This window comes from Hirundo rustica, chromosome 1 (assembly GCF_015227805.2).
Source record: "Hirundo rustica isolate bHirRus1 chromosome 1, bHirRus1.pri.v3, whole genome shotgun sequence".
NCBI classification, from domain to species: Eukaryota; Metazoa; Chordata; class Aves; order Passeriformes; family Hirundinidae; genus Hirundo; species Hirundo rustica.
The window spans coordinates 123,518,582-123,545,014 of NC_053450.1; the positions used below are offsets into that span (position 1 = coordinate 123,518,582).

At 41.8% G+C, this 26,433-nt stretch overlaps 1 protein-coding gene across 3 annotated transcripts; it reads left to right on the forward strand.

The window, feature by feature from the left end:
* Window positions 1-387: 387 nt before the first annotated feature.
* GSDME (gasdermin E) lies at window positions 388-26,293 on the forward strand. Of its 3 annotated transcripts, none has more exons than XM_040081858.2 (11): window positions 388-406; window positions 2,213-2,324; window positions 4,609-4,839; window positions 5,975-6,167; window positions 13,747-13,918; window positions 14,888-15,005; window positions 19,694-19,876; window positions 21,557-21,684; window positions 21,801-21,987; window positions 23,348-23,421; window positions 24,640-26,293. In XM_040081858.2, the coding sequence occupies exons 3-11, from the start codon at window positions 4,629-4,631 to the stop codon at window positions 24,868-24,870; spliced, it is 1,497 nt and encodes a 498-aa protein (XP_039937792.1). In that variant the 5' UTR covers window positions 388-406; window positions 2,213-2,324; window positions 4,609-4,628; the 3' UTR covers window positions 24,871-26,293. The 3 variants fall into 3 exon arrangements, with proteins under 3 accessions (XP_039937792.1, XP_039937778.1, XP_039937785.1); XM_040081844.2 differs by lacking the exon at window positions 388-406 and adding an exon at window positions 632-769; XM_040081851.2 differs by lacking the exon at window positions 388-406 and adding an exon at window positions 1,612-1,708.
* The last annotated feature ends 140 nt before the right edge of the window (window positions 26,294-26,433 follow it).

Below are 26,433 nucleotides of genomic sequence, written 5' to 3' on the forward strand. Positions count from 1 at the left end.
CAAGGTCCCTGGACCGGGGACCTTGACTTGGGAAGTCCCGTTCGGTGCACGGCGGCTCCACAAGGCCCACAGTTGCAAATTCGCAGCCAAAATCGTGGCAGGACTACGCACTGGCCCCGTGCACTTCTGACTACGGGCGATCCGAGCCGGGCGTGAGAGGCTGTCACAAAGATGTCCTTATCACTCGTGTCACAGAACATCGTTGTCAGGCAATCACCTGGAGGGAAAGACAGCTGCCGGTCTTATCTGCCATGTGCAGCCATACAAAACGGCCTGTCCCAGCCCGGTGGGAACTCTCCAGCGCCCCACTCACAGGGCTGCCCCACACCGAGACCTGCCGCGGGGAGGCTGTGCCCCACGCACAGGGACACCTGCAGCCCTTCGTTCCACCCCCCAGGGAAAGAGGGTCAGAGCCCGCGGCAGCCCGGGCAGACGGGCGGGATGGCGAGGAAAGCAGAAGCCGCCCCGAGGGTTCGCCGGGACGCGCCCCGGACCCCGCCCGCCGCCCCGTGCTGGGCGGCGGCTCCGCGCCTCGACATGGCGGAGGCGCCCCGGGCGTGGCTCTCGCCCGCCCGCACGGCCCGGGCACCCGGGCGGGGCCTGCGCTCCCCCCGCCGAGCCGCTCCTGGCACGGAGCCCCCGCTGCTGCGGGAGCTGCTCGCTGAGCTTCGCCGGCGGCCCCTGGCCTGGGGCGCGGCGGGCTCGTCAGGCCCCGGAGGCGGAGTGCGCCGCATCTCCGGTGGCGGCGGCGGGGAGCGCCGGGAATGCCGTGAGTACCGGAGCGGGCCCGGCGTCCCGGCGCCTCCCCCGCCTCCGCCCTTCCACGGGGCTCGAGCAGCCGCTGCGGCCTCCGGGCCGCGCCCCGCTGTCCTTCCCTCACCGCGGGGCGCCCGTGCGGGGCTCTGGGCGGTGGCACGGCGGGGCGATGCTCCCCTGCCCGACCGCTCCAGGACAGGCGGGCGGGGCCGCGCACGCAGCGCCGGGGCAGCGCCGGGCCTTCCCACAGCGCCCACGGCCGGGGAAAGGCGCCGCGTCTCCCGTGGGTGCCCGAGCCTGCGGCACCGGCCTGTGGAGGCACGTGCTGCAGATGCTCGAGGAACAAATACAGGACTTCACCCAGGGCTAAAGTCTTTTGGATGTGTCTTTGGGGACCACGTGCGTTCAAGAAGTGTAACGCATTGTGCGGGCAGCGCTGCTAGGCTTTGTGTATTAGTTCTAATGGGTGCTGCTTTTTTACTTTTAATGTTAATTATCTAGAAAGGAGGCGAAAGTAACTGTAACGTTCTCTAATAAAACATGTAACGTGCATGTCGTCACTTCCATGCTCCAGATACAGATACCCTTCCGATACAGACTCATACTCCGTTAGGATTCCAAGGCCATTACCACTCCTACGCGGTGTTTAATGCCTAAACCAGCTCTTCTGACACTGAGGCTCCTCTTTGGCCTCGAGGCATTGTTTCCTTACAAATTGGATTGTAGGAAGGGGTGTGCTGGTATTTGGCAATCCAGTTGTCCCCGTGGTACCAAATTCTCTGTGTACTGTGTCAAATATACAGAATGTAAGAAATACCAGGCAACTGTTTGGTTTCTTTTGTACTAACAGAGCCAAACACCGATTGCTCGTAAAATGTTGCTTTGGATTTAATGTCCCACTCTACTGAGTTAGGGAACTCCGAAGGAAGGAAGCAGAGCGAGATTTGTTGAGGTAAACAGTGAAATTGGTTTCATTGTCTTTATTTGCTCTCATCCTTGCCATTAAATAATCCTCTTGTATCCCAGGTTCAGGCTAATTTTAGAATTTTTGGTAGACAGGGAAAGCACTCCAGCTTCCTTTTGTGCTTTCATGCCTAGCTATCAATCTGCAAGATTGAATTCACTCTGACAGGCTTTTCCTACCAGCTTGATAACTTTCCTTTTATTTCTTTCAAACCAAGCACAGCTCTATTAAAGTTTCCAGAGGAAGAAGCTCCCAAGGCAGAGTTTTCTTAGTGCTGGGTTTGTAACCATTTCATGACCATTTGGTCAGGATGCTGTTGAGCCTTGTGGCTGTATTAACTCCCTGATGTTGGCTAGGGACATAATTGCTCTGTGCCTTTGTCCTGGGAAGTAGTGAAACAAGGTATTTGGGGGCATTGTCAAACTTGTGTTAAGGGTGCTATATCCACAGAGAAATAAGCAGGAGGTTGGATAGAATATTTTTGATTTGCAGGTACACCTAGACCAGCAAAATATGCTCCTTGCAAAGACATTACCAGCACAGCAAAGTGTGGGAGACATTGTCATCATTTTGAGGCTGAAAACTGCCCCATCTCTCCTGCCTGGTGAGTCTCGTTAGTCCTCCGAAGCTCTGTGTCCTCTTCCCTGGCCGTTCATTTTGCTAGTCGAGAGTGGTGACGGGAAGTGATGGCAAAACCTCTGAATTGGAAGTTTTACAGACTGGTGCAGTGGTTCCTCTCATGACATTTAGTGAGTTTGTAAGAATGCCAAATATTAGGGCTTGATTTTTCCATTTGTTTTATGATAAACTCAGAAATTTGGGCCTCTTTTTTTTTTTTTTTTTTTTTTTTTTTTTTTTTTTTTTTTTTTTTTTTTTTTTTCCTCAGAGACTGTGCCCATGTGATCTGGCTATGCAGCAAGGAGATCAGGGTGAGCGAGCAGTCGTGTAGGGTACAGGAATGTCAGTAGGTTATGCTGGGCAAAGGCAGCTAATGCAGGCAGTGAGAATTTTAGATGCCTGCAAACGAAGTCCTGTGGATAAAGGAAACTTGTTTGGTTCTGATGTTTTATTTGGATTTTTTCTTTTCTGCTGCAGTGGATCTGCATTGCTTTATTCTGTTAAAAGTGTTCTCATTGAGATTAGAACCAGGGAAATTAAGGAGGAGACATATTAGAATGCAGAAAATCAGTCTGAGTTCGGTTTAGGAAGAAGTCAGAGAACAGGAAAGTCAGTGGAACTATTCCCAGTGCCCACAGGTGAGGTGGTGCTGCAGGGTTTGCTGCAGTTACAGTGAAAGCCCCAGAAGACTCTTCAGTAAAATGTTATGCGACTTAGACATTGCTCAAATCCTTTCGATGCAGGTGTTGTTGGACAACACCCTGTATTTGTTACGCAGACTAGGCCACAGAGGATTCACGAGGAGGTAAATACCTCATCATGAATTGGTAAATACTGTGTGGAATATCTGAAATGGGATTTGGGAGAAACAAATGAAAAGGTAAATTTCCATCTGCAAAAAGACTTTTTTTCCCTAATACTAAAATAGGGAGCCTGTGGTCCAGGCACTAATAATTTGTATTCAGGTTTCCATTTTCTGTCAATAATCCTGAGTGCTCACTGCAATATCGGTTTTTGTTTGAAGTCTGTTCTATCTTACCCTGGCCTGTGTTTGTAAATGACAAATCTAAGATCTGTGTGGAGCAAGACAGGTAATTAATCATGAAAGTGTGAATACCCAGCTGAGACATCTTATGATCTTAGTTGACTTTTCCAGTTGTTGTCAGCTGGGGGACTTAAAGGAATGCTGCTGGATTAAAAAAAAAAACAAAAAAACAAACAACAAAAGCCAACAAACAAACAAAAAACCAAAACAAAAAACTGATATAATTCTAGAGATATCATTAGCTCAGATAACAGAGTTGAAAACCTAGAAAGATTTGATTCTTTAAAAAGATCAAATATTAGTTTATTAGAATTGTGTGTTTAGCACCTGTGAGTGGTCATTTTTACCATTTCTTCTGTGACTTTAGCCATTCTCCCTTACTGAAAAATATTCCTTGTAAATACAGTAAAATACATTCCTGGGGATAAGGAAAACCTTACATGATAAGAGATGCTGGTAATTTTTAATTAAAATCATTGCAAAGCAACAGTAAGATAATGTATATAGTTGCGTAGCGGATATGAATAACAGTTGTGAATAACAGTTGCAAATAATGTATGTTCAATTTTGCTGTAATTATGCAAATGAAAAATAGAAAATTGGAAAGCATTGAAGGTAAAAAAGAGTTCATAAATTAAAAAAAAAAAAAAAAAAAAAATTGAATTTTCTGGGGGTATAGTTCAGAAACAAAACTTGGTAACAAAGATGCCAGCCCACATATTTGGTGCTTTTTATAGAACAGTGTTTATTATCCCTCCAAATGTTTACTCCCTATTAAAAGATCAAGATAATTTGTGTGACTAATACCTAATTGCCTTATGTGGAGTAAATTTTATGTTAGGTAATAAAAGAAGGATCCTGTGGGGAGGCAGAAATCCTCTGCCATTGCCCCAGTGCTCTCCTCATTGCAGCTGGTCTCTACGGGGTGCTCATTAGTACATGCTTTTTTATAGAATTTCAGGTAAGATGTGCAAGTTTTTCTTCCCTAACAGATTAACAACCTGTGAATGTTCCTCTTAACTAGAATTCTTTTGTTAGTAACCAAGAAAATTTACACTGGAACAAGTGATTTGAACTCCTTCCCAGCTCAGAGTGGAGAAGATAGGGTGAGAATACTACAGTGTTCCTTCGTTTATGCCAATTCTGTGAAGAACTTCTTAAAAGGACAGTGTAAATATTTATACTTTCCTACTGTAGTTGTTTGAAAACAGATGTATTCTTTCAGGCTTTAGTTGATTCCCCACGATGTTTGCAAAAGCAACGAAGAATTTCGTGAGAGAAACTGACAGTGGAGGTGACTTGATCCCTGTCTCCCACTTGAACGCCTCAGACAAGCTGCAGCTTTTGAGCTTAGTTACGAAGAGGAGGAAATTCTGGTGCTGGCAGAAGCCCAAATATCATTTCTTGACAGTCACCCTGAGTGATGTGCTTACTGAAGACAAACCAATAAAACCAGGTAAAGCCGTACTCGGGCAGCACTGTTAGTGCAGATAAAAACAGTACAATCCCTAATCTGTGTTGTTATTATTCTCAATTATGTTATTAGGGGGCTCCTTTCTGAGGAGTGCTCTGAAGGAATCTTCCATCCATGGGAATGGGATGAATGGATCTTTTCTCATTTGACCATATATGTAACTAAAACTGGTAGTAATAAATGTTGGTTAAAAAAGGAAGAAAGTTTTGCCTGTGTAGAGTATTGAGTGCTGGAGGTTGTCAGGCTGTACAGTCCTGCTGTTTAATAACAGTGCTGTCTGCAGCCACAGGAATATCCCTAGAATATTATAGGGGTTTGTATATGATAGTAGTGTGAAACTGTGCTGTACTCCAGGTCAAAAGCAGTGAATAAATGATGTCTTGTTGGTGTTAGTAGCCCAGGGAATGCTTCCAGGCCAGGCCAAGTGAGTTTTACCACCCATTCTGTTTGTCTTGCGCAGACTGTTAAAAAAGATTGACCCTTGTACTTTTTTCTTCATCCAACTGTAGTGGTCCCACCCATTTTTTAAGATTAATGAGATGGAATCCCATATTTCTGGTCATGTCATAATTCCATATAGGAAAATAGATAAGTCCCTAACATAAGATGTTAATTGTAGCTTATTGTAGCTGGAAAACTGGCTGATTCTGAGTCTGTTCTCTGGTTTTTAGGTGTATAAAATTGAGAGTTGTTTTAAACCGGTTTGATTTTTCCATTGGCTTTCAGTGAGCTTTTGGACAGCCCTGTGATTGGATGTGTCATCAAAATAATGCCAAAATACCAGCACTATTGTACAAGCAGGTCTGCTGTGTAGTTTTCTTTGTAGCTGAAATAACTTTCAGTCGTTCTTTATAAATATTTCATAGTGTCTCGGTTCAGCACTTCAGTCACCTTAGGTTTTCCTAAAATGGCAAAATACAAAAGATAGTAGAGCAAAGAGGATGAAAACATGAAGAGTGCAGATGCAAGAGTTGTAGAGATGTAAATTTCATTATTTACCTCTTCATACTGTTCCTTGCCTTCACTAACTTGTCATGTTTTCTGTAAGTATCTGTTCCTCCAATCACTTAAGGACGGTTTCAACACTTCACAGAAATAACTGTTATTGCTTTCCTAGTGATTGTGGAGTCTGACTTTGCAAAATATATGGGGAAGTTTGAAGATTTTATTCAAGGAAGTATTGAAGCATCATTTGTGAAAATCAGCCTGGGAGCTGGAGGGAAGGGCTACGTGGAAAACCAGTCCTCATTTGGAAACCTGAGGAAGCAGGAGATTGACTTGCAGCAGCTTATGAGAGATGTCAAGGACAGGTATGTTTCTAATGGGGATGTTGTTGTGGCCAGGAGAGATTACTGAGCTAAAAAGACTTTGGCCAGCTACAATCACCAACCAATTGATTTTGTAGTGTTGCCGCAGCTAGAAAATTATTTTTACCGTAAGCTTTCATATTCACTATAAATCATATATGCAAAAATGAAATTTTCTATTTTTTGAAATCCTGTTAGTCAGACTTTCCTTGTTTTGAAAACATATCTCCGTAATTTCATCTTATGTTTTTGCATGAATTACCAGCTGGGACAAGAGCCAAATCCTCCCTTCTTTTGGGGACTGTACTGAGGTAACAATCTGGGGAAAAAAAGAATTAGTTCTCTGTGTTACTGAGGCATTGAATATGGAAATTGAATTCAGAACTGCTAGCGTTCTCATAAGCAGGCTTTGTAATTTCATGTATGTGAGTGACCATGCTAGAAAGGATTAGTTGAAGTGAAAGGAATAGCAAAGCATAGTCAAGGTATATTCTACTAGCTGAATAAAATATAGATTGTTGCTTCCTGTTACACAGTGTGTTAACTGAAGGGAAGCATATTCTTTATTTTACAAGGTATGCAACACTTCCTCACTTCCTGTCCTGTTCTGAAATCGGATCTATTTAATGTTTCAATGAGAGTGTCACGGACCAAGGCCTGTTTGAGAGCCAGCTGACAAGTCAGGGGTCTGCTCTCTATTGCAGGTTGTGACTCACGGCGGATGAGGGTGCTTCGTTGGTGACAGCATTGTGCTCTACATCTGTAGCAGGGGCTGTAATGGATTTAAAAAGCCTTTGCTGATGCTCTGAAGATAACGATGAGAGGTTTTGCTATCAGTGCAGAAGTTGTCAGAAGCAATGTAAATTTGCATTAGATACACTGATGTTCTAGAAATAATCAATTCTCCATTTTCATGGAACAAATGGCTGGTGTTCTTTTTATTGTGAGCATTCACAAGTCATGAAATTTATTCTAATAAGGCACCTTGCTCTCTTTGTACTAAATGCCGTATTAAAAGCAGAAAATACTGGGCTAAATGTGCATGCGAAGCCTGTAAAATTAATCTACTTCTAGTATCAAGAAAACAGTGTCAGTCAAGATTTAGAGTCTTCTTTCTAGTGCTAGGTGGAGTCCTGTGGAGAAACAAGCAAGAGTAACTTTGATTTAGGATCAGTAAGCTTTTACTTGAAGTTACCTACTCTTCACAAAAGGAATCCTCCCACAGCAAATCAGCACATCTTGGAGTTACAATACTTGATGTAACTAAATACTCAGAAATACGTTTCTTTCTTTTGAGCGTTGAAAAACAATAGCTTTACACTGATCTATGTGTCACTGTAACCGAAGTTGATGTGTGTGCCACTTTATGCAAGGCACTAGGTCTTAGTTCATAAAAAAGATGCTCATAGCTTATTAAAGCTTATGGTGCACAGTGTATAATTGAAATTGAGTCAGTCTGCCTTCTGCCAGGTCACTGAAAATGATGAGGATAGCAGAATTTTTATTTTTTTCTCCAGTGTAATGCAGAAGCTCACTGGAAATTGTTGGCAATGCCTTACAGATGAAATTCTACTTACTTGTTCATAAATATTCTATAATTTATGATTGATGTGTCTGAGCTTCAAGCTTTCATCTCATTCATGAGTATTATTTGGAATTCATGAGTGCTGATGCCTACAAGTTGGTGATTTTTGGATGCAAAGCATTACGGTACTTATAAGAGCGTGTTTACCTGTCAGGCCTTGTGAAATGCGAGGCAGCAAAATGTTCTTGACGTCATTTAATGACACGTGGTGCTTGTGCTTGTTTGATCAATCATTGCTTCATTTATTATTTCTACATATATAACCCACTTAAGTTGGATTTTTAAAATGCTCTTCTATTAGGCTGATTAAGTCAAAGTTGCAGACTAGTAGCAGTAAACTCTAAAAAGTCAAAGCTGATGTGCCTTTTAAACTAAGTCATGTGAGTCTTCAGGGTTGAGCAAGCTGAAAGTGCTCAGTGGCAGCAGATCGGTTTCCTGTCACTTCTTAGGTGAACCTTCTGAAGGAGAATCCGATCTTTTAATTAGATTGCAAGTGCTGCATTGGCTCGTTTTTCTGAAAATGGGTGACAGCTGAAGGATATGGGATGAGATGCTTCCTGGTTTGCAGAAGCAGTGGCATTGTAAATGCAAAACACGCTTACTAACATAATATGTAATACCTAAAATAAGGTTAAACAGTAGTTTTAGGTACACAAATTTGACATGTTTCCCTTTACATTGTTTTTGATTTTGTATTGCATAGTCCTTGCTAGTTCACAGAGCGCTGTAACATACTGATACGTACATAATTTGGGTTGGAGTCCTGTGTCTTTAGCTTACTTGGATTGCTATGGATTTCAAAATATATTCCATCTTCTGTTTTAAGGCTTTCAGTACTGTATGCCATAAGGTCCTGTTAGAGAAACAAGCTTGGGCTGGATGAGCCACTTTTCAGTGGTGCCCAGAGCCAGAGCAGAAAGCAATAGGCACAGTCTGAGATACAGGAGGCTCTGTCTGAACATCAGGAAACTCTTTTTCACTGTGAGGTTGACTGAGCACAGGTTGCCTGAGAAGGCTGTGGTGTTCCCCACCTTGGAGACATGATCCTACGCAGGCTGCTCTAGTGGCAGGGAAGTTAGACCAGACGACTGTCCAGCCTCAACTGTTCTGTCTTCTTCCCTCCAGTAAAAAGGATTTTGAGGATACTATAATCTCTGTATTTATCATATAATAACAGACTTGCTTGTTTGTTTTTACCATTTCACTAAAAGTCATGGAAGGTGATTGAAAGAGAAGTTCTGAGAGGAGAGTGATAGCAGTCAGTCAGTTCACATCAGCTGCAGAAAAAAATTGCGTGTCCTACTTCCATCATTTTGTGTGAATGATTCCTAACTCTATGATTAGCATATTAGAAAAAGAGTTGTGTTTTTATTAGCATACTCTGGTATGGCTGAAAGATACTTTCATTCTGTTGCATATTACACTTTAGTTGAATTAATGAAACTGGACATTTATTTTTGTCCATACTGAGACAAAAATAAATGTCTATTCTTAATCTGAGTACAGTGGAAATTCAGACCATTTTGTGATTTATTGTTTAAAACTCCTTAAGCATTTATGAGCATGATGAGAAAACCATTCTGTTTTCTACCTAAGCTGCTACATGAAGTAATACGAAGTCACAGTGTTGTGAGACAGGATTGAATAAAAGCAATTGTGTGTGCCTGTGATTTGAAAAATAAGGAGCATGTCAGATAGAAAATAGAGAAACCACTTATCACTTGCAGTCTGAGAAATCTGTGGTATTCTTAGGGAAGATGTTCTGTGAAGTACGTGTCACGTTATTCTGTAGGGAAAATAGTGAAATGCGATCAATAAGCTATTGCAGATGCTGTGTTCTCTAAGAAGTAGGTCAGAGAGGTTATATTTGAAATGGATTAACAGAAGAAATATGCATCTGTGCTTGATGGAAAATGGCAGAGTGAGGTCTGGTAGATTTTAGTCTCTGACACTCATCTAGAGGTCTCTGTTAGAGCAGGAACAAAGCTGGGTGAGGGCTCTGCTTGCAATGAGCAGTGTTTGTATGGGAGACGTTAGATGTCTGCACATCATAAATGAAGTGGAGAGGAGGCTGTGAGCATAGGCTGCCTGTGTCTCTGCACCTGGGAGAGGAAGTGTATTGAGGTGACATTGCTCAATACAGCACTGAAAAGGTTTTCTACTGGTGACTAGTTTGGACCAGTGAAAATTTGTGCAGACAGGCGGCAGTGCTGATTTCAGTGTGAGGATGGAGAGTACTCACAGCAATACCCATTCTTCTTCGTATTTGCAGGAAATTGACAAGCACCTTGCTTTAAAGATTTGTGGCTGGGTTGTTGAGACAGTTAGACAGGATTTGATGGAAAAATGGTCCTATGGGCTCTCCTTTGTGGGAAATTAGGTCAAATTCTGTGCCTAAAGGAGAGACTCCTCAGTCTCAGCAGTGGGGTTTAGAGCAGGCTCGTGCTCTCTACTTTAACTGAGAGAGCCTGCTATGTTACCAGGTGGTGTCTGTTTTTTCTTGTCTTTATTTGGTTACTGCCTTTCTCTATTCTTTTCTGACTCCAGTCTGCAGCAAATTGCCTTTGTGCCTCTGTTGTCTACTGGTTTCCTAATGAGAGAAGAAAACTACTGAATGAAGGTGAAAGAAGTCTTTTGCGTTATAGGAGAGTAGAAGTGTTTAATCTAGTTAAATGTGGAGTGAGACCAAAACTCAAAGAAATTATTTTATGTGCGTGTTTCACCTGAAAAGCTTCCAGCATAGTAAATCATTGACTTCAGGAAGGTTGTTTAAGCAGAACAAACAAGCAAGCAAAACCCCATAATTTGTATATTTTAAATAATTTTTATTTATCCAGGTTTATACCTTGTGTGTTGATAATGGGACTTGGCAAACCAACATCTCATTATATTTTCTGCAGTGTTATTTTTGAGTGCTTCAGCTCAGCTCCTTGGGCTGGGCTGGGTGGTGGTGATGTAGTACAGATGGCTTAGTGGGGGCTCTTGTACAGTACAGAGTGAAAGAGATGGCAAGAGCCATGGTTGTAGAACAGAAGTAAAAGCTCTGAAACATGACCTGTGAGATTAAAAAAATGCAATGCTGTCCATGTGCCATGCATGCATGTATTCTCAGGTATTTAACTCAGCCGTCTTGTGTTACTCAGATATTTCCTTATATTCAGTGTTTTGCTGGCAAGTATGTTCAGTTCTTGCAAAAATGCAGTCATAGGCTCAGCGGTCATTGCCCTGCAATACTTGAAGCTTTACTCTGATTGTCAAACTTTAACCTTGTTGTGGTTTGCTCTTGATGACTGTTTTCAATGATAATTTAGATAAGCTGGGTACTTGCTTACCTCATGTAATCTGCTGTTTGAGTTCTTGAGGAGAGTAGAATATTTTGCCTTCAACAGGTTGTGCCCCAGTAATAACTCATGATGTGCCCACATATAACCCCAGAGTTCTGTTTTATGATGCAAAGTCCAGTGCCAGAAGTCTAGAAGAGAGCACTTAACTGTGCTGTCCTAGAAGAAAAGGTTACTGTACCTGTGGATAAGGCTGTGTGTTTGAAAGCTCTGTATTTGGAGCTCGCTGAGCTTACTGGGCAGAGGAGAACATTTCTGATAGTTTTACAATGGGGCACATCCCACTGAAGTCGTTTGAACCTTGGGGCTCTGGCAGTATCTGTCTCTGGCTCCCATTCAGCCCTGTGCAGGGGATCCCAGGTGACCTCTGGGCACTGCCTGGGGAGTGCTGCTGCAGCAGGTGGCTCTGTGTCCCTGTGTGTCAGTGCCACTCCATAGCCCTCAGTGCTGCAGCAGCTCCTGCAGCGTTGCCTCCGGGATTTGTTCACTGCCCCTCTCTGCAAGCTGACGATGTCTTCTGACTCTTCTGCTCTGCCGCTCTGCTGCTGCTTCTGCATCTGCACCTCAAAGCCAGGAGCGTGCCAGGATCTGAGCCAGTCCTGCCTTGGGCAGAATACTGTAGAAGCAGATGGAAGAGAAAGTCTCTTGAATTATTTTGGTAATTCATTTGCATAGGGATAGGTCATGTTTTATATGCTTCTCCAATTAACACTTATTCAGGAATAGCAAATATTTATTTAGTAGGTATTTTTCTACCTTTAATTGTTGACGGGGGGTTTTCCCTCTAAATTTTGGGGGTATTCAGCAAGTCTGTCACCCTCTTAAGCAGTCAAAAAATACATGTGAAAGCAAATGACAAATTTCTTTTGTGCTTCTTCATTGTATTTTTTCCCCTGTGGCTCCCTAAGTCAAATGTTAAAACTGCATTAGTACTTAATGCATTAATTTGTATTTTCAAGTCACGTTGCACACCACTTTAGAAACATAAATAACTATTGTGAAGTATATGATAGTCTTGGTGGACTGTAACTAATGGCTCTGGCTTGGCAGACGCTTTTGAGAACGGTGATGTTTGTGGTTTCCTGACATTTCTTCAGTTCTCGCTTAATCCAGAGGTTCATTGCATTCCAAGCATAAAGCATGACTTTGCACCAAAGGAAAAAAAGTTCTATTAATGATATCAGGAATGTTTGGGCATGCTTTTCTAGTGGCTGCTGCATTGCTTCAGAGGTATTTTCTTTCCCTTGTCTAAACAATCAGCTTTAAGGTTTTCAGACAGTTCATTCCAACTGATTGAACTTTCATATAAGCGTGTAACTCCCCAAAGATCAAAAATTGCCTGAGGATATTTTTAATTCAATAAAAAACCCATCTGACTTCAGACTTATACAGACTGCATAAATTCAGAACTCCAGAATCTAATAAATCTAAAACTTTTTAATTAAAAGTGGAGATATCTCGATTTAAATGAATTGGAGTCAGTCATGTCTTTCTGTCACATTTTTGGGAAATTGCCATTTAGCTCCATGAATAGCCATTTACAGTAAAAGGGAGGAGAAAAGACTGAATCATTTGAGACAGGGATAGCAGTCCTTTACTCTTCCAAGAGTTTTGCTAGATTACCTGTTCATAAAAAATACAACATCTCATCTGAGGACCTCCAGTGAATATTTTGCAAAAGTGTAATATAATTGACACATGTTAATCAATTAATTACAATTAATAAGTTGCATTAACTGTTACTGGAAAGTCTGTTCACACCGCAAAAGACAAGGCAGTGGATTTTGTAACATTTTCTTCAAAAATACACCTCTGTATTGTTTCTGGGAGTTCACTTTCTGTCTTCTGCTCATTCTAAGAAGAACCTGGTGTTAGAATTGTTTCCACCAGCATTTAAACAGATGCTGAGTTATGCTGTGAAGTAGGACTGGTTTATTAAGTTGGTACTTGGGCTAGAGTTTTGAGCCCTCCCCTACAGTTAGTTTTTCTTTTGGCTGTGGCAGTCCTGGTTTTTAATTTCGAGTCTATACCAGTGAATAACATAGGACTTTGAAGCAGGTGGGATTTTTTCAGTAATCCTCAGTCTCAAAATCAATGAAATCTGTTTTCTCATTCAGTCCTTTGAAATACTTGATTAGTGCTGATCCCACTCAGCCTGTTGGGTGTGTAAGTGACCACTAAAACAGATCCACACATAGCAAGCAGTGAGGGTCGGCACTGAGGCATTGCTGTCTTTGTGTCCCCCAGCCAACACCCCCTGCCATGGCCATGGCACTGTCAGTGAGCTCACAGCACAGAGGATTCAGTCCAATGTCCAAGAGCCTGACTTGGTTGATTTCATATTACCCAGGAAGCTTAAAGTTGCCTTTAGTTCCCTTTTGCTTTTTCTTTGCTTAGAAAATATCTGGACAATTTCTGGTTTTGCTCAGAGTAGGGAATCAAGAATTCAATATGTATGTGAGGACTTACTGTGGAATACAGATATTTACTGCTGCCAAATAACAAAAGAGGACATCATAATTTTGGGAAGGCTGCTCATACAGAAACCATTGTCATTTTTACAATACTTCTTCAAGCAATTAAGAAGACGTGGTTGTTATTGTTTTGGGTTTTTTCCACAATTACAGTATTGTTAATGGTGTATTTTCTTTTTCAGAACAATAAATCTAAATAGCAGTTTACTGCAACAAGTAATAGAAAGAAAACGTGAAGTGCTGTGCATCTTGAGAGAAAAGATAATCACAACTCAGAGGTGTACAATATCTGAACATATCCAGACAGAAGAAAAAGTCAGTGGTGTGGTGGGATGCGCTGCAAAAACAATAAAGGTAAAAGTTACTAAAAACCTGCAAGGAATAGAGCATTTGCACATTATCTGGGTAGAAGTGATTTCTCCAAATGGACTTCAGAGTATTTTTTGTGTTTTCTTAATGTGCTGAACAAACTGCAGTGCCTGGTTGTGAAAATTCTGTACAGTAAAATGTTTTTTCCATTGCCTCATTTTTGATGAGCCTTGAATGTAGTTTCCATCAATACTATCAAATTGTGATCTGTTTCTTCTGTTCTGCCTACAGCAGAACATGAAGCAAACCTAAAACAATTCATTGCAAGTTGGATAGCAAAATGTATTGCTGAAGCAAATTTATTTGAAAAGCCAAGTAATCGTTCATCCCAAATGGTTGCAGTGTCTACTGAGTTTTCGTATTTGTTGGGAAATTATTTGTTTTCAGTCATGGGAATAGAGATTAAGTGCATTATGAGGCTATCTGAAAAATTGCCTATGAATTGAGAAGGAATTACCAAAGTCAAAACATGCTCATTCATTGCATTAAAAAAAAAAACAAACCAAAAACTGGAGATAAATCACTTCTGTCTACAGTGTGTCTCCAGTTGCAGGAATCTGGGAGTTGCGGTACAACAACCATCTTTGCAAGTGCCACCTTCCTGGTACCAGCCTCCAGCTGAGCAAAAGAAAAGTCACAGTGGAATTGGGCAAAGCAGGACACTGAAGTGGGTTCCCATTTCCTAGTGACGTGGGGCTTCATGTGTGACAAAAGCTGCTGGAGCTCAACTTTGTGCTAGGACAGGGTAGCTAAGAGTGTGAAAGCTGCCCTTGGCGTTGTGCTTCTACCTCACTCTTCATCTAATTCCTTTCTTAAATGCCATATATAATGTGTGCTTTGATGAGACATCATGGAGAATAAAGCATATTCTCCCTCTGCATTTTTCACCTTAATTACATGTTTAAGCTATGCAGTAGCTGAATCAGATAAATGGTGAATAAATCTGTCTTACAGGTTTCAGTAAATGAAAGTGGAAGTCTGAAGGATTCTAGTGTGATCCTTGAAATTCCTCCTGCAACCACTATTGCCTATGGAGTGATTGAACTGTTTATAAAGCGCAATGGCCAGTTTGGTAAGTGAAAAGCTCGTTTTTTGTGACACACGGTTCAGCTGTGGACAAACTTGTTTGTCAGACAATGATTTTTGTGCATGAAGGTGACTGTGTTCTATGGTGTCCTTTCCCTTGGTAGTTCTTCATGCTAGAAATGCTGATTTAGTAATTTTAAAACTCTGATTTAATAATGCTTTTCCACTTTTTTTTTGAATGCACTGTAAACTCAGAATGACTTAGGTTTCAGGGAACCACAAGAGATTGTGTAGCTCAAGGCAGGGCCAACTTTTGAACTTTGATCTAAGTTCAGAGTTAGATCAGATTTGCTCATATCCTTGTCTGTTATAAAGTTTGGATTTATCTTCAGAGACAGAGATTCCATCACTCCTCTGGGCAGCGTGTTACCATGTTTAACCACTGTGGTGGTGAACTTTTTTCCCTTAATATCTGCTGTTTGGTAGATTGCTCCAGTCTGTGGATGTGGGGCTTGTATCAAGAGTCCCGAATTGGACACAGCACTCTGAATGCACTTTTCCGAATTGAAAATTCAGTTCCATCAATCCACCAGCTACAGTCTTGTCAGTACAGCCCAGTATGCAGCTGTTCTGTTTTAGGGCAAATTGGGGAGCAAACTTCAATAACTGCAAGGGCATGCTACTGATTCTCTCAGATTTATTGTCCAGGTCTTCTGCTGCAGTTTTGCTTCCAGCCAGCTGGCCCTTGGCCTGGGCTATTCCCTTCACCTGTTGCAGAGAGTGACCTGAATGTAAATCAATGTCAGCCAGGAATGTTTAGACAACAGTGATGTTAAGAACAGAGTCATACATACATGACTGGAATTTAAACTTTTCTAGCTTACACTTTCATTTAAAGATTGCCCTCAGAGTGATTGCAGAAATGCCCTTGTTGTGTTTCTGGTCATGCTTTACTTATGTCAGGTTGAATATTTTTCAGGTTACAAAAAAAGTTGAAATTTGCTTTGGGGGGAGTTGTATCTCTGCTCTGCACAATCACTTGTGTTTTTCTTTCTTGTCTATCCTCATTTAAACTCACGGACCTAAAGGAGGTTTCAGGGGATGTTATGCAAGGAGGAACAAAATCAGATAGTAGAGCTGGAAGTTGGGAAGCACTGATGTGGAGAGAAGCAGGAGATACATTGAAGAAATAATTGGAGTACAGTTGAGATTTGAATCCAGGATGTGCTTTACTTGGATGAGAAATGCAGAAGATTAACTCTCCACATACTCCTGATGTTAAGGAAGTCTGTAGGCTCAGGAATAGAAGTAAATATTATGTAACCTGTAAAGAGTTTCTGAAAAGTGGAGTTGCTCTGATGTAGACTGAACACAGAGATAGAAGCAGAGGATGTTGACGTCATGGTTATAATAGAACTTTAATTCAGAGTAATGAGGTGCAATTAAGGCTGTGTGACTACATAGGTGTATAGCCTACTTAGATGATTTCTACATGAAATTATAATGTCCTACTGACTAAGAATACATGGGTCTTGTTAATGATCTGTATTTCTCTGCTCTTTTTCTGCTTCTGCTTATTTTTCAGCTGGTTTTTTTTATATTTAATATTAACATCTTTTAAGCTTCAAAACCAACACAATCTGTTTCATGTTTTACCTTAAACAATCTATGTCCTGCCTCTTTTTCTTTTTAAATGTGTGCTATTTTCCCTTGCCTGAGTGTCATTGAGAAGGTAAAGGGGAGGAACTGACAACAAAATTAGGGTTTGCTAGCGAGAATAAGTATGATGAAGCTTAAACTTCAATTGTTAATGTCTGAGCAGCTGGGTTCAGTGTCTGTTTGTGAAAATAGAAATAGCCTTTGAAGTTAAATCCAAGGACTAATGTAGTCCTTTCTCGGGAGACTGAAAGTGACCAGTAGCAGGTGTAACCTAATGGGAGCCTCTTCACATATAATTATGGAGTAAGATGCATATAAGCTTTTTATTGTTTCTTTTTCTTTGCCACTGCCAGTACCAGAGTTATTCTGTTAGGAAGAATGGTATATAAATTTTCTTTTAAATGTTCTGACTAACGTGACAGGACATATTTGGATATTTTAATAAATAAATAAAATAAATATAAAAAAAAGAAGGCTCTAATCCTTTTCTGATCCATTTACTATTGTGCTTTCCTGTCGTCATTCTGTTTGATTTCTACAGGCTAATTTTCTACTCCATGTAAAAGCTGTTTCTGCTTAAGGCTTTGCAGTTTTGTGTCTCTAAAGTTGCACCAAAATGCCTCTTGTTCTTGCTTTCCAAAGCAGAGGATATAAAAGCACCCAGCTGATTTCTTTGTTTTGTTCATTGCTATATGTGCGTGGTTTGCTGTTTCTTAAATGTCTGTAAATTAAACAGTCCCGATATATCCACTTTTCCACATAAAAGAGTCTCTTTGATTGTTTTCGTTGATCATCTCTGGTTTTCTTGCATTTTTGTTAACATTTCTGAGTAACTAACAAGCTCTGACTGCACTGTTGGAGGTTTGTTGTCGATTAATGTAATATAATTCAATACAGAATTAATTAACAGCCCCCTTAATACAGGATTTTGAGTCCTCTGTTTTCCTTTGAATTAAGTCCTATTACAAGATTTAACAACATCATCTGAAGAGTTTGATTTCCCTTATTAGCATCATTTTGCCTCAGGAGAGGAGGCAGTTTATTAGCACAGTCTTCCTCCTCAGGGTGCATGTGAAAGCCTTGTTATTTTCAGTGACAGTAGCATGGCTGAGTTGGCCTTATGGTGCCTTACCTGCTGTCCAGAGTCTTGTTGCTTTGGGAAGTTCTTAGCTTGCGTTAATCGCTTTCTGCTCCTCTGTAGCTCCTTCATCTCCGTGAAGGGTTATGCAAGCATAAAGATCTTTCGTCTTTCTCTATGTTAGGGATTGCTTTGTCTGCTTTCCCTTTGAAAAAGCTTTTTGCCGATGGAGTGCTCTCCATGCTTTCTCATCTGCTTTGAATGTCTTTAATTTAGTGAGACAGACTCTTACGACTGCAGAAGGGTTATATTTAGGTTTTGTGCCTGGTACACTGAGCACTGTGTTTGATTAGTTACATTTTTTTCCCTTTGCTTCCAGGTATTACTTTAAAATTGTGTTCTCCTCAGACGAGCTGCAGAGTGCCATGGGTGCTCACTCAAACCTTGCAAAAGGGTATCAAAATATGCATAGGGCTTTGACCATATTCTGCATCTTTGGTGTTGGACACATGAGCACAGAACTTGATACTCCAGATTTCTCAGCATAACTCTTACAAAGGCTCCCTGTACCTTCCAGGAAGCCCTGAACTTCATCATGCTGGGGGCACTGGGATGGCAGTCCTGTTGGGGTGAGGTTGGCCAGGGCTTGTCACAAAGATGAGGCAGAAAGGGCAATCCAGCCAGGGCATGTTATTTCCTCTGTGAAATGAAGTGAGACAGTTACTGCAGAGTGGTTCTGTTAGGGAGCATCCCTGTGTGATGTCCTTTAGAGACGCTCAGAAGTTTCCTGTTGTCCACTTACCTGGAGGCCTTGAGGTTGGACCTGTGGCTTGTCTGAGAAAGAGGAGTCTGTCAGTGCCATGACCAACAGAAGCTCTGTAAAGGACTCTCAAGAGTTCTTACAAATCTCAGAGAGTACTTTCATGTGCCTCCTTCAAGAGTGGATCCTGTTGCCTGCATTACAGCATGTCTCTTAGTGGGTAGAAAAGGTACAGACTGAGGAATGAGAAGCTGGAGAGCAGTGTCATGGAAAAGGAGCTGGGAGTCCTGGTCGATGGCGAGTTAAACGTGAGCCAGCAGTGCCCTGGCAGCCAGGAGGGCCGACCCTGCCCTGGGATGCATCAGCCGGGCAGGGGAGGGGATTGTCCCGCTCTGCTCTGAGCTGGGGTGGTCTCACCTCGAGGGCTGGGGGCAGTTTTGGGTGCCCCAATGTAAGAAAGAAATTAAACTGTTAGAGAGGCAGAGGAGGGCAGTGAAGATGGTGAAGGGCCTTGAGAGGAAGCTGTGTGAGGAGCAGCTGAGGTCACTTGGTCTGTTCAGCCTGGAGAAGAGGTGACTGAGGGGAGACCTCATTGCAGTCTCTGCTCTGTGGTGATCAGCAACGAGGAATGGCCCAAAGTTGAGTCAGGGGAGGTTTAGGCTGGATATCAGGAAAAGGTTCTTCAACCAAAGGGTGGTTGGGCACTGGAATGGGCTCCCCAGGGAAGGGTCACAGAACCAACCTGAGTGAGCTCAAGAAGCATTTGGACAGCACTCTGAGGCACAGGGTGTGATTCTTGGGGATGGTGCTGTGCAGGGCCAGGAGCTGGACGTGATGATCCTTGAGGGCTCCTTCCAACTCAGCATATTCTGTGATTCAACATCAAGAATTCCTACCTACATCTCCTGTATGCAGCATTCTGGTTTACAGTGTCAGTGGGAAGTTTTCATGTTATTTTCTGTCTATATTAATTTAGTTCACAGGAGCTGGTGTCACATTCTGTAGGAGGCAGCTGCACCACAGGTCTTCTGTCTGTACGCACTGTATCAAACATCAGGGCTGCGGGAATGCTCAATAATTCACATGCACAGCAACCGCTGGCATTCTCTCCATCTGGAAGAGATAAGACATGGAGAAATGACATGTGAGAACACTAGAAAATACAAGCTATCATGTCATTCAGTAATTGCTTGTGTATTTTATTAATTATTGTTTTTGATTGAATTTCTAATTACAGAGTTCTGTCTGCTAGATGAACAGCAAGGAGGTTTTGAAAAAGAAAGCACAGAAGGCTCAGCTTCTCCAGTTCAATTCAGAGATGCGTCGTTCCTCTATCAGCCAGATGCTGTTGATAATGAGATGTACTCTGGGGCTAAAAACCTCATTCCCAGTGATGCTTCTATAAGTATATTGAAACAAGGTATTACCAGAAATGCTTTACATGATTATATTACAGTGAATTAAATAACCTGATAGGCAGAAATAATCTGGTACAATAGTAAGTAAGAAATCTTGTTAGTTCATTTTCATAGCTCTTACCAGGAACTCTTGGGGGAATGCACTGAAAGAATATAAAAAATCAGTTTGCAGTAAGTGTATGCAGTGGACTCTTTCCTGTGAACATTCTGAATCCATCTATCATAAATATCGTCTTACAAAGTCAGATGTTTATGACAGCTCTTTTACATTCCAGATAACCTCTGCAAGTTTTGTGATGATAGAGGCTTTCATTCAGAAAGGGTCACTGAAAATAGTTTCTCATGATTTGTAAAATACTCTGAGTAAAGTTTCTCATTTACAGGTTAAGTCACAAAAATAAACATCTCCCTTGCCTTAACTTAGCCTCATTATTTTCTGAGATGCTTTATAACTGAGAAAATCAACACGTGTTTTAAATGGAAGCTTACAAATTGGTATAATCTCCCAGGTACAAGTTTTTATTGTAGGGATGTGGAAAGAGGAGGCAGGAATGTTACTGATGGAATGAAAAAAGGAAGAACCAGTCAATTTTTGGCAATTCTGGAAACAAGTCAAACCAGACCTCAAAGCTGTGCTTTTCATCACTTCTTGGTGGAGTTCTTACGGCTGGTTCTGCTGATGAATATCACCTCTCTTGTCTCTAAGTTTCACCCTTGGTTAATGGCTGTTCAATAAAGAATATATAAAAAGCACTTGGGAAAGAATGGTATGCCACTGTTCTATTTTTTGTTTTAGCTTGACATACCTATTTGCTTTTCTTGCTTAAAAGGCTCAGAGATTTCTTTAAATAATTGAACCTCTGCTGTCTCTTGGAAAATGAAAAAGCTTAAAAAAAAATGTTTTTACTTAAGAATTTGGAAGTACATTTCATGTTCTGTTATTTGTATGACAAATTCTTGCATCAGATAAACAAAATATCTGCCTGTGGCTGGGCTTTTTTTTTTCCCAGGGAAGTAATTTTTTAAAAAGTTATAAAGGACAGCTTTAAGCAGAGCATGTTTCTTGACTGGAGTAACATGAAGGAAAATTTCTTCTAAACAAATTTGAGAACACTTGTATGCCCACAATTTTGGAATGTGGAAAAAAAAACCCGTTCCAACATTCCAGCTGGCATTGTTGATTTGAAAACTTTTTTTTTTTCTTTTTTTTTTTTTTTAGCAAAGTGGTAAATTGATGTCACAAAAGATTTAATTTCAGTATCATTGTTGAATTATGAGAAAATGAATGCATAGAACTCCGTCGTACTTAATGAGTACTCTTCATTCTGCCATGTAAATGAATATTCTCTGGAGATAAACTTTGAAGTGGGAGACTTAAGATGTAATTAGTTGGTTGACATTAAAGTATTGACTTTTAAAATATTAAAAATACTATACACCACAGTGTTGATTCTTGGTAGCTGTTCTTCTTTCTTAATGTTTGCACTGAGGTTTCATTGGCTCCTTAGGAAATAAAATCAGATCTGTTCAAGCCTTGCATTTTAACTAGTGCTGGTGGAAATCAGGATGTCAAGATGTAGTGATAAATGACCTTATGAAACACATAGGAAAAATGTTATCTGTTTTTACTGATATTTGTGTAGAAATACTTCATTTTATTTTCCACTGCTTTCTTGAGAAAGATCTGTCACGGTTGAAGACCCAGTTCCAGCCCTTTGTGAAGCTTCCAGAAGACAAGCAAAGAGCTTTACATAAAACCCTTTGTGAACTCTTGCTCCGTGAAGAAATGGTGACTGCCCTGGGGGACATGGTAAGCTGAAGAGCCTTTGGATTGCTTCCTAAAAGTAATTTCAGAATAGTACTGGCATTCTCTTTTGCTTGAATTTTTCTCTTTTTAAGAAGTTTTGCTTATTCTTTTGCTTTCAGTTTGATGATATCTGCGCAGGAGACGAGCCAGATCTGGAGGAGTTAAAACTTGAACAACAAAAAGATCTCCATGACTTCTTGCAGCTCTTAGGGTGCAGTTTACAGAGTGAGCTGTTGTTGCAGAAATATCAGCCTCAGGATGAAGAACTTTTCTCAGCTACTCACCTTCTTATCAGTGCTATATCTGGTATGTTGTAAAAAGCCCTTTTTCTAGATTTTATTTTCCTTTTGGAAGCTCCCTCCATGTTAAAGCTTTTATGGCTTTCTTTGAGCAGTTGGTGAGTTGCATGAACATAAATTGTTCTGTTCCCTTTTTATGAGTTTGGTATACTATGCTTAGCATTTCTGGCTGTGAATTAAATTCAGCCCTCAATCACTGACAGATTTTGTGTGTAAATTACACATTCCCCTAAGACTGCTCAACTTTGCTTCTGCTGAGTGTGAGGATTTGCAGTTTGGCAAGCTAATTTCTGTACTTATTGCATGCCAGAGTCCTTCCTGCCTAAATGCTGAGAATTACAAATTAGGTGTTGTCTCCTGTGTAACAGCGTATATTGTTCAAGTGCAAACTAAATTTAGCAAAAATGAGTTTAACACAGAGACACTGCAATTAGAGGGTTCTGTTGCAGCTGCTGAAACAGGAGATTAAACGTAAATGTCAAACAAATGCCAACCTCACCATCTTGTTGGCACCACAGTGTTAATTAAAAGTTACCTGCAAAGTCCAAGACAGACTTCACTGGATTTTTGTCTTCTCTCTTGTATATAAAGATTTCCCTGACATTAAGATAACGAAGGGAAGTCCAGTGTAAATTGTGGCACTGTGCAGCAAAATGTCAGTGTGCATCCATATATGCACAGGACCCAGGTGGGAGAGCTTAATTCATTTGTGGAGAGAGAAAAGAAATAGAAAACAGAAACCTGCTGATGTGGTAACTATTGTCAGATGCCATTAACAGCAGGGCACAGTTAACTGAGTGTGTTGCATTATTACCTGACTTTGGACATAATGTCTGCTGCTAAAGTCCAGGCATAAGTGTAAGTGGATCTGGACTCAAAAGCTGTTTTATGCCTGTTGCTTGTGGTAGGAATTACAGCCTTTTTGTTACAGAGTTGAAGGGCACCGCAGGGATCAGTTAGCCCATCTCCCAGCCCCAAGGCAGTCTCAGCTGTGCCATTCCTCTCAAATTGTGCTTTGCAGAAGTGAGCATCTCATATAGATTTTGGGTTCTTGGTTTGTTCAAGGCCTAAGTCATTCATCCAGCCTGCAGACTCGGAGTTAAACACTGAGGAGATACTTAGGGAGGAGGCAAGGATGATGGGGAGGAAACCCACATTTCTACAAGTGCCTTTTCTCAAGGACAGAGATAGTCAGGCCCTTTGCCCACCCTGTTCTGTTCTGCCGGCAGGAAGGGGCTGGATCAGCCTCTTCCAAACATTCAGCTGAGGAGGACCTGTTAGGTCCCTGATAAAGCTCCTGTTCCAGCAGCCAGCCTGCTGCAGGGGTCGCTGGAAATGATCTTTGCCTGTGCATGTGTCCTTCCCAGAGCTGCCTGATGAGACGCTTGTGCTGCTGCGTGCCTGCTGTGATCTTCAGGTTGTTCCGGCCTTGTGTTGTTTGGTGAGTAATGGAGATGGGTCTGTGGCTCATGGGCACAGCAGCAGGAGTGGCTGTGTCCTCAGCCATGTTTCTCCCCAGTAAAGGAGGAGATGTCTAGCTCCAGTGGGAATTTTGGCTGTAGGCAGTGCTTAGCCAAGGTCAGAGTCTGATGTGGCAAATAAAGCACCTAATTTACTGCAGGTGGATGCCTCACTTCTAAACAGTGCTGTATTTGGGAGATTTCATGGCTTGTGAGCAAAAGAAAATTGTAACTTAAGCTCCAGTTTTATTTTTCTAATAGTCTCACTGCTTTAAAGTCTCAGCAACAGTAATCACCTCTCCTTGGGAAATAGAAATTTTGCTTTGATAGCAACTGTGCTTGAGCCTTGGCAAACCCTGAAGTCTCAAAACTCTGAGGCCATTTATGGAAACTGCTGAAGAAATGTGCAGGGCATTGAGTAATGGAGCACCTCTCCTGTGAGGAAAGAATAACGGAATTGGATTTGCTCAGCCTGGAGAAGAGAAGACTTTGGAGTGACCTAATCACAGCCCCCCAGTACTTGAAGGAAGCTTACAAAAAAGATGGAGACTTTTTACAAGAGCATGTAGTGATACGAGAAGGAGGACTGGAATCAAACTGAAGGAGGATAGGTCAGATACTGGGAAGAAACTCTTTCCTATGAGAGTGGTGATGCGCTTGAACAGGCTGCCCAGAGAAGCTGTTGATGCCCTGGAAGTGTTCAAGGCCAGGCTGGCTGGGGCTTCGAGTAACCTGGGCTAGTGAAAAGTGTATTTGCCTGTGGCAGGGGGATTGGAAACAAATGATCTTTTCAAGTCACTTCCAACCCAAAACATTCTATGCTTCTGTGATTTTTTTTAAGCTTTTTAAAGTCGCTTACAAAAACAATAGTAAAATCCTTTAAATATGCAGAGGCAAGGGGAGTTCTTTTGTCTCCTCAGAGTGATAGGTCAGTGTGATGTGCAGTGAGAGAAGTTGAACTCAGGGAATGACACAGTAGGAGAGATGTTTCTCCTTAAAGCGTGCCGTGGAGCTTTGCTTCTGGATCAGTACGTCGTACGTGTCAGGGCTAATAGTGAAGGGAGTCTTGACCTTTTGCTGCTGCCTTGTCAGCTCTCCGGTGGCTTTGTATGAAAGAACTGAGCTGTGCGATGGCAGGAACAGCAGCGCTTGGAAAATGTTTTAATGTCTCTGTCTTTTGCTCTCTCTCATGAATTCAGCCTAACGTCGCTTCAGCTGATGGCACCGTGGCGCTGAGCAGTCCTTTGATGGCCACTCTGGCTGACAGAGAAAGGTTTGAGGTCGTGCAAAGGCTGTTTGCTTCATCAAACATTAATCTGGAAATGGCAGAGTCTTCTGTAAAAGCTGTAACTGTGAAAGAACCGAGATTCTTCCCTCTTGTTCTTTATGTTGCGCTGTATGGATTTCATGCTTTAGATGGGAATGTATAGGAGCTGTACTGAGTATGCAGTTTTTGCTCTAGTCTGTTCTTTCTTCTGTAACTCTGTAATTTTGATGTGTTTGGAATCAGCAGTAGAACTGTTCTGTTGGTACTTAGGGCAGCACAGCCAGGAATTTGGGCGACCAGGGGACTCTGCAGTTTCAGTGGAAAATACATAAATAAGGGATGAAGGGGAGAAATTAAAAAAGAGAGAGCCGTGGAAGATAAATTGAACATAGCTGCTCTGGTAGGTGTCAGATCTGCAGGGCAGTGAAAGCCGGATTGCTTGCATTAATATGCACGGGAGAAAACAGCAAAGTACAAACTGCTTTTTGTAAGCAAGCAAACAGGCAGGCCCTGGAAACCCAGCGTTCTGCAATGCAGCAACTGTTCTGCTCCTTTAAGCCTGGGTGTGCAGAGTGCCTTCACTCTGGAACAAGTGCAGTGGAGGGCTCTTAGAAAGGTACTCGATTAGATTCTTTTACTAATTATTGTTTGGCTTTTACGGACTATGTGAACTGCACACTGCGGGAAATAGCAAAGCCTCTTTTTCAACAACCAAGACCACTTCAGGGATTTATACCTCTGTACAGCATTTGTGTTTTCTGGTATATTTTTACTCACGTTAGCAAGTTTCAGCTGTTTAAACTGCATTCTGAACTCTGAGGCATGGCAATGCCTTTTGGTGTGTGCACGTGACGGGTCGCCGCTGCACACCACAAAAATGATCATTTTACCCATGTGACATTTTCAGTGCAGGTATTTCACTTGTCTCTTAGACTAACAGCTAAGTATTAGTAAAGCACTGTGTGCTTCACTAATGCCAATTTTTTTCATCATCATTTTTTGTAATCATGGATGGAACAGAAATGCAGCAGAGATCACTGTAAATGTGGGCTTGGGAAGATGATGTTCCCAGGTAGGTGGATTATCAGTGCTTACAGATGAGATCATGAGATGGCTGAGAGACAAACAAGCAGGCACCTGTGTGGGGGTGGTCAGTAACCTGGCCCTGCAGTGTAGCTGGTGGGTAGGAGTTCTGCTCAATTTCCTGCTCTATTCCCACATGGCCTTGAGCAGATTGTCTAAGAAGCCTTTAAAAAGTCACATCAGTTCAGCTTTCCTTGAGGACATGGACTTTGCGGAGAAGCACCACGGCGCCTTTCCATTCCCTGAGAGCTCAGGATAGCTCTGCATGCCGGGACGTGGGCGTTTCTGCATCTCATCGGTTATAAGTGAAGCTGATGGTGTTGCCTGAACTTTGTGCTGGTGTAGAAGGAAAGATCCTTTGGGAGGCTGGAAGCATGGAACTCCTGTTCTGGGAGTGGTGTGTAAGCAGGAAAGTCGTCTTCTGCCCATTGCTACTAAAACTTGACTCTGTAATGAATTTATCAATACTTTCTATTAAATGCTATGTTAAAACAATAGAACAACTTCTGCATGTAATTTCCATTTTCTTTTGGGGACTACACCTTTGACAAACAAGCAACTCCAAGCTGCCCTCCCATGGAAAATGCTTTTTCAAGCTTAGATGTGCTCTTCCCTAGGAAAGGAGGTGGTAAAAGACCTGTAG

Excerpts from the sequence above, each read along its gene's own strand:
- GSDME (XM_040081858.2), top strand. The coding sequence starts at position 4,629 with ATGTTTGCAAAAGCAACGAAGAATTTCGTGAGAGAAACTGACAGTGGA. Across the intron at positions 4,840-5,974 it reads AGACAAACCAATAAAACCAG|TGATTGTGGAGTCTGACTTT; the intron begins GTAAAGCCGTAC and ends TTGCTTTCCTAG. Across the intron at positions 13,919-14,887 it reads GCGCTGCAAAAACAATAAAG|GTTTCAGTAAATGAAAGTGG; the intron begins GTAAAAGTTACT and ends TCTGTCTTACAG.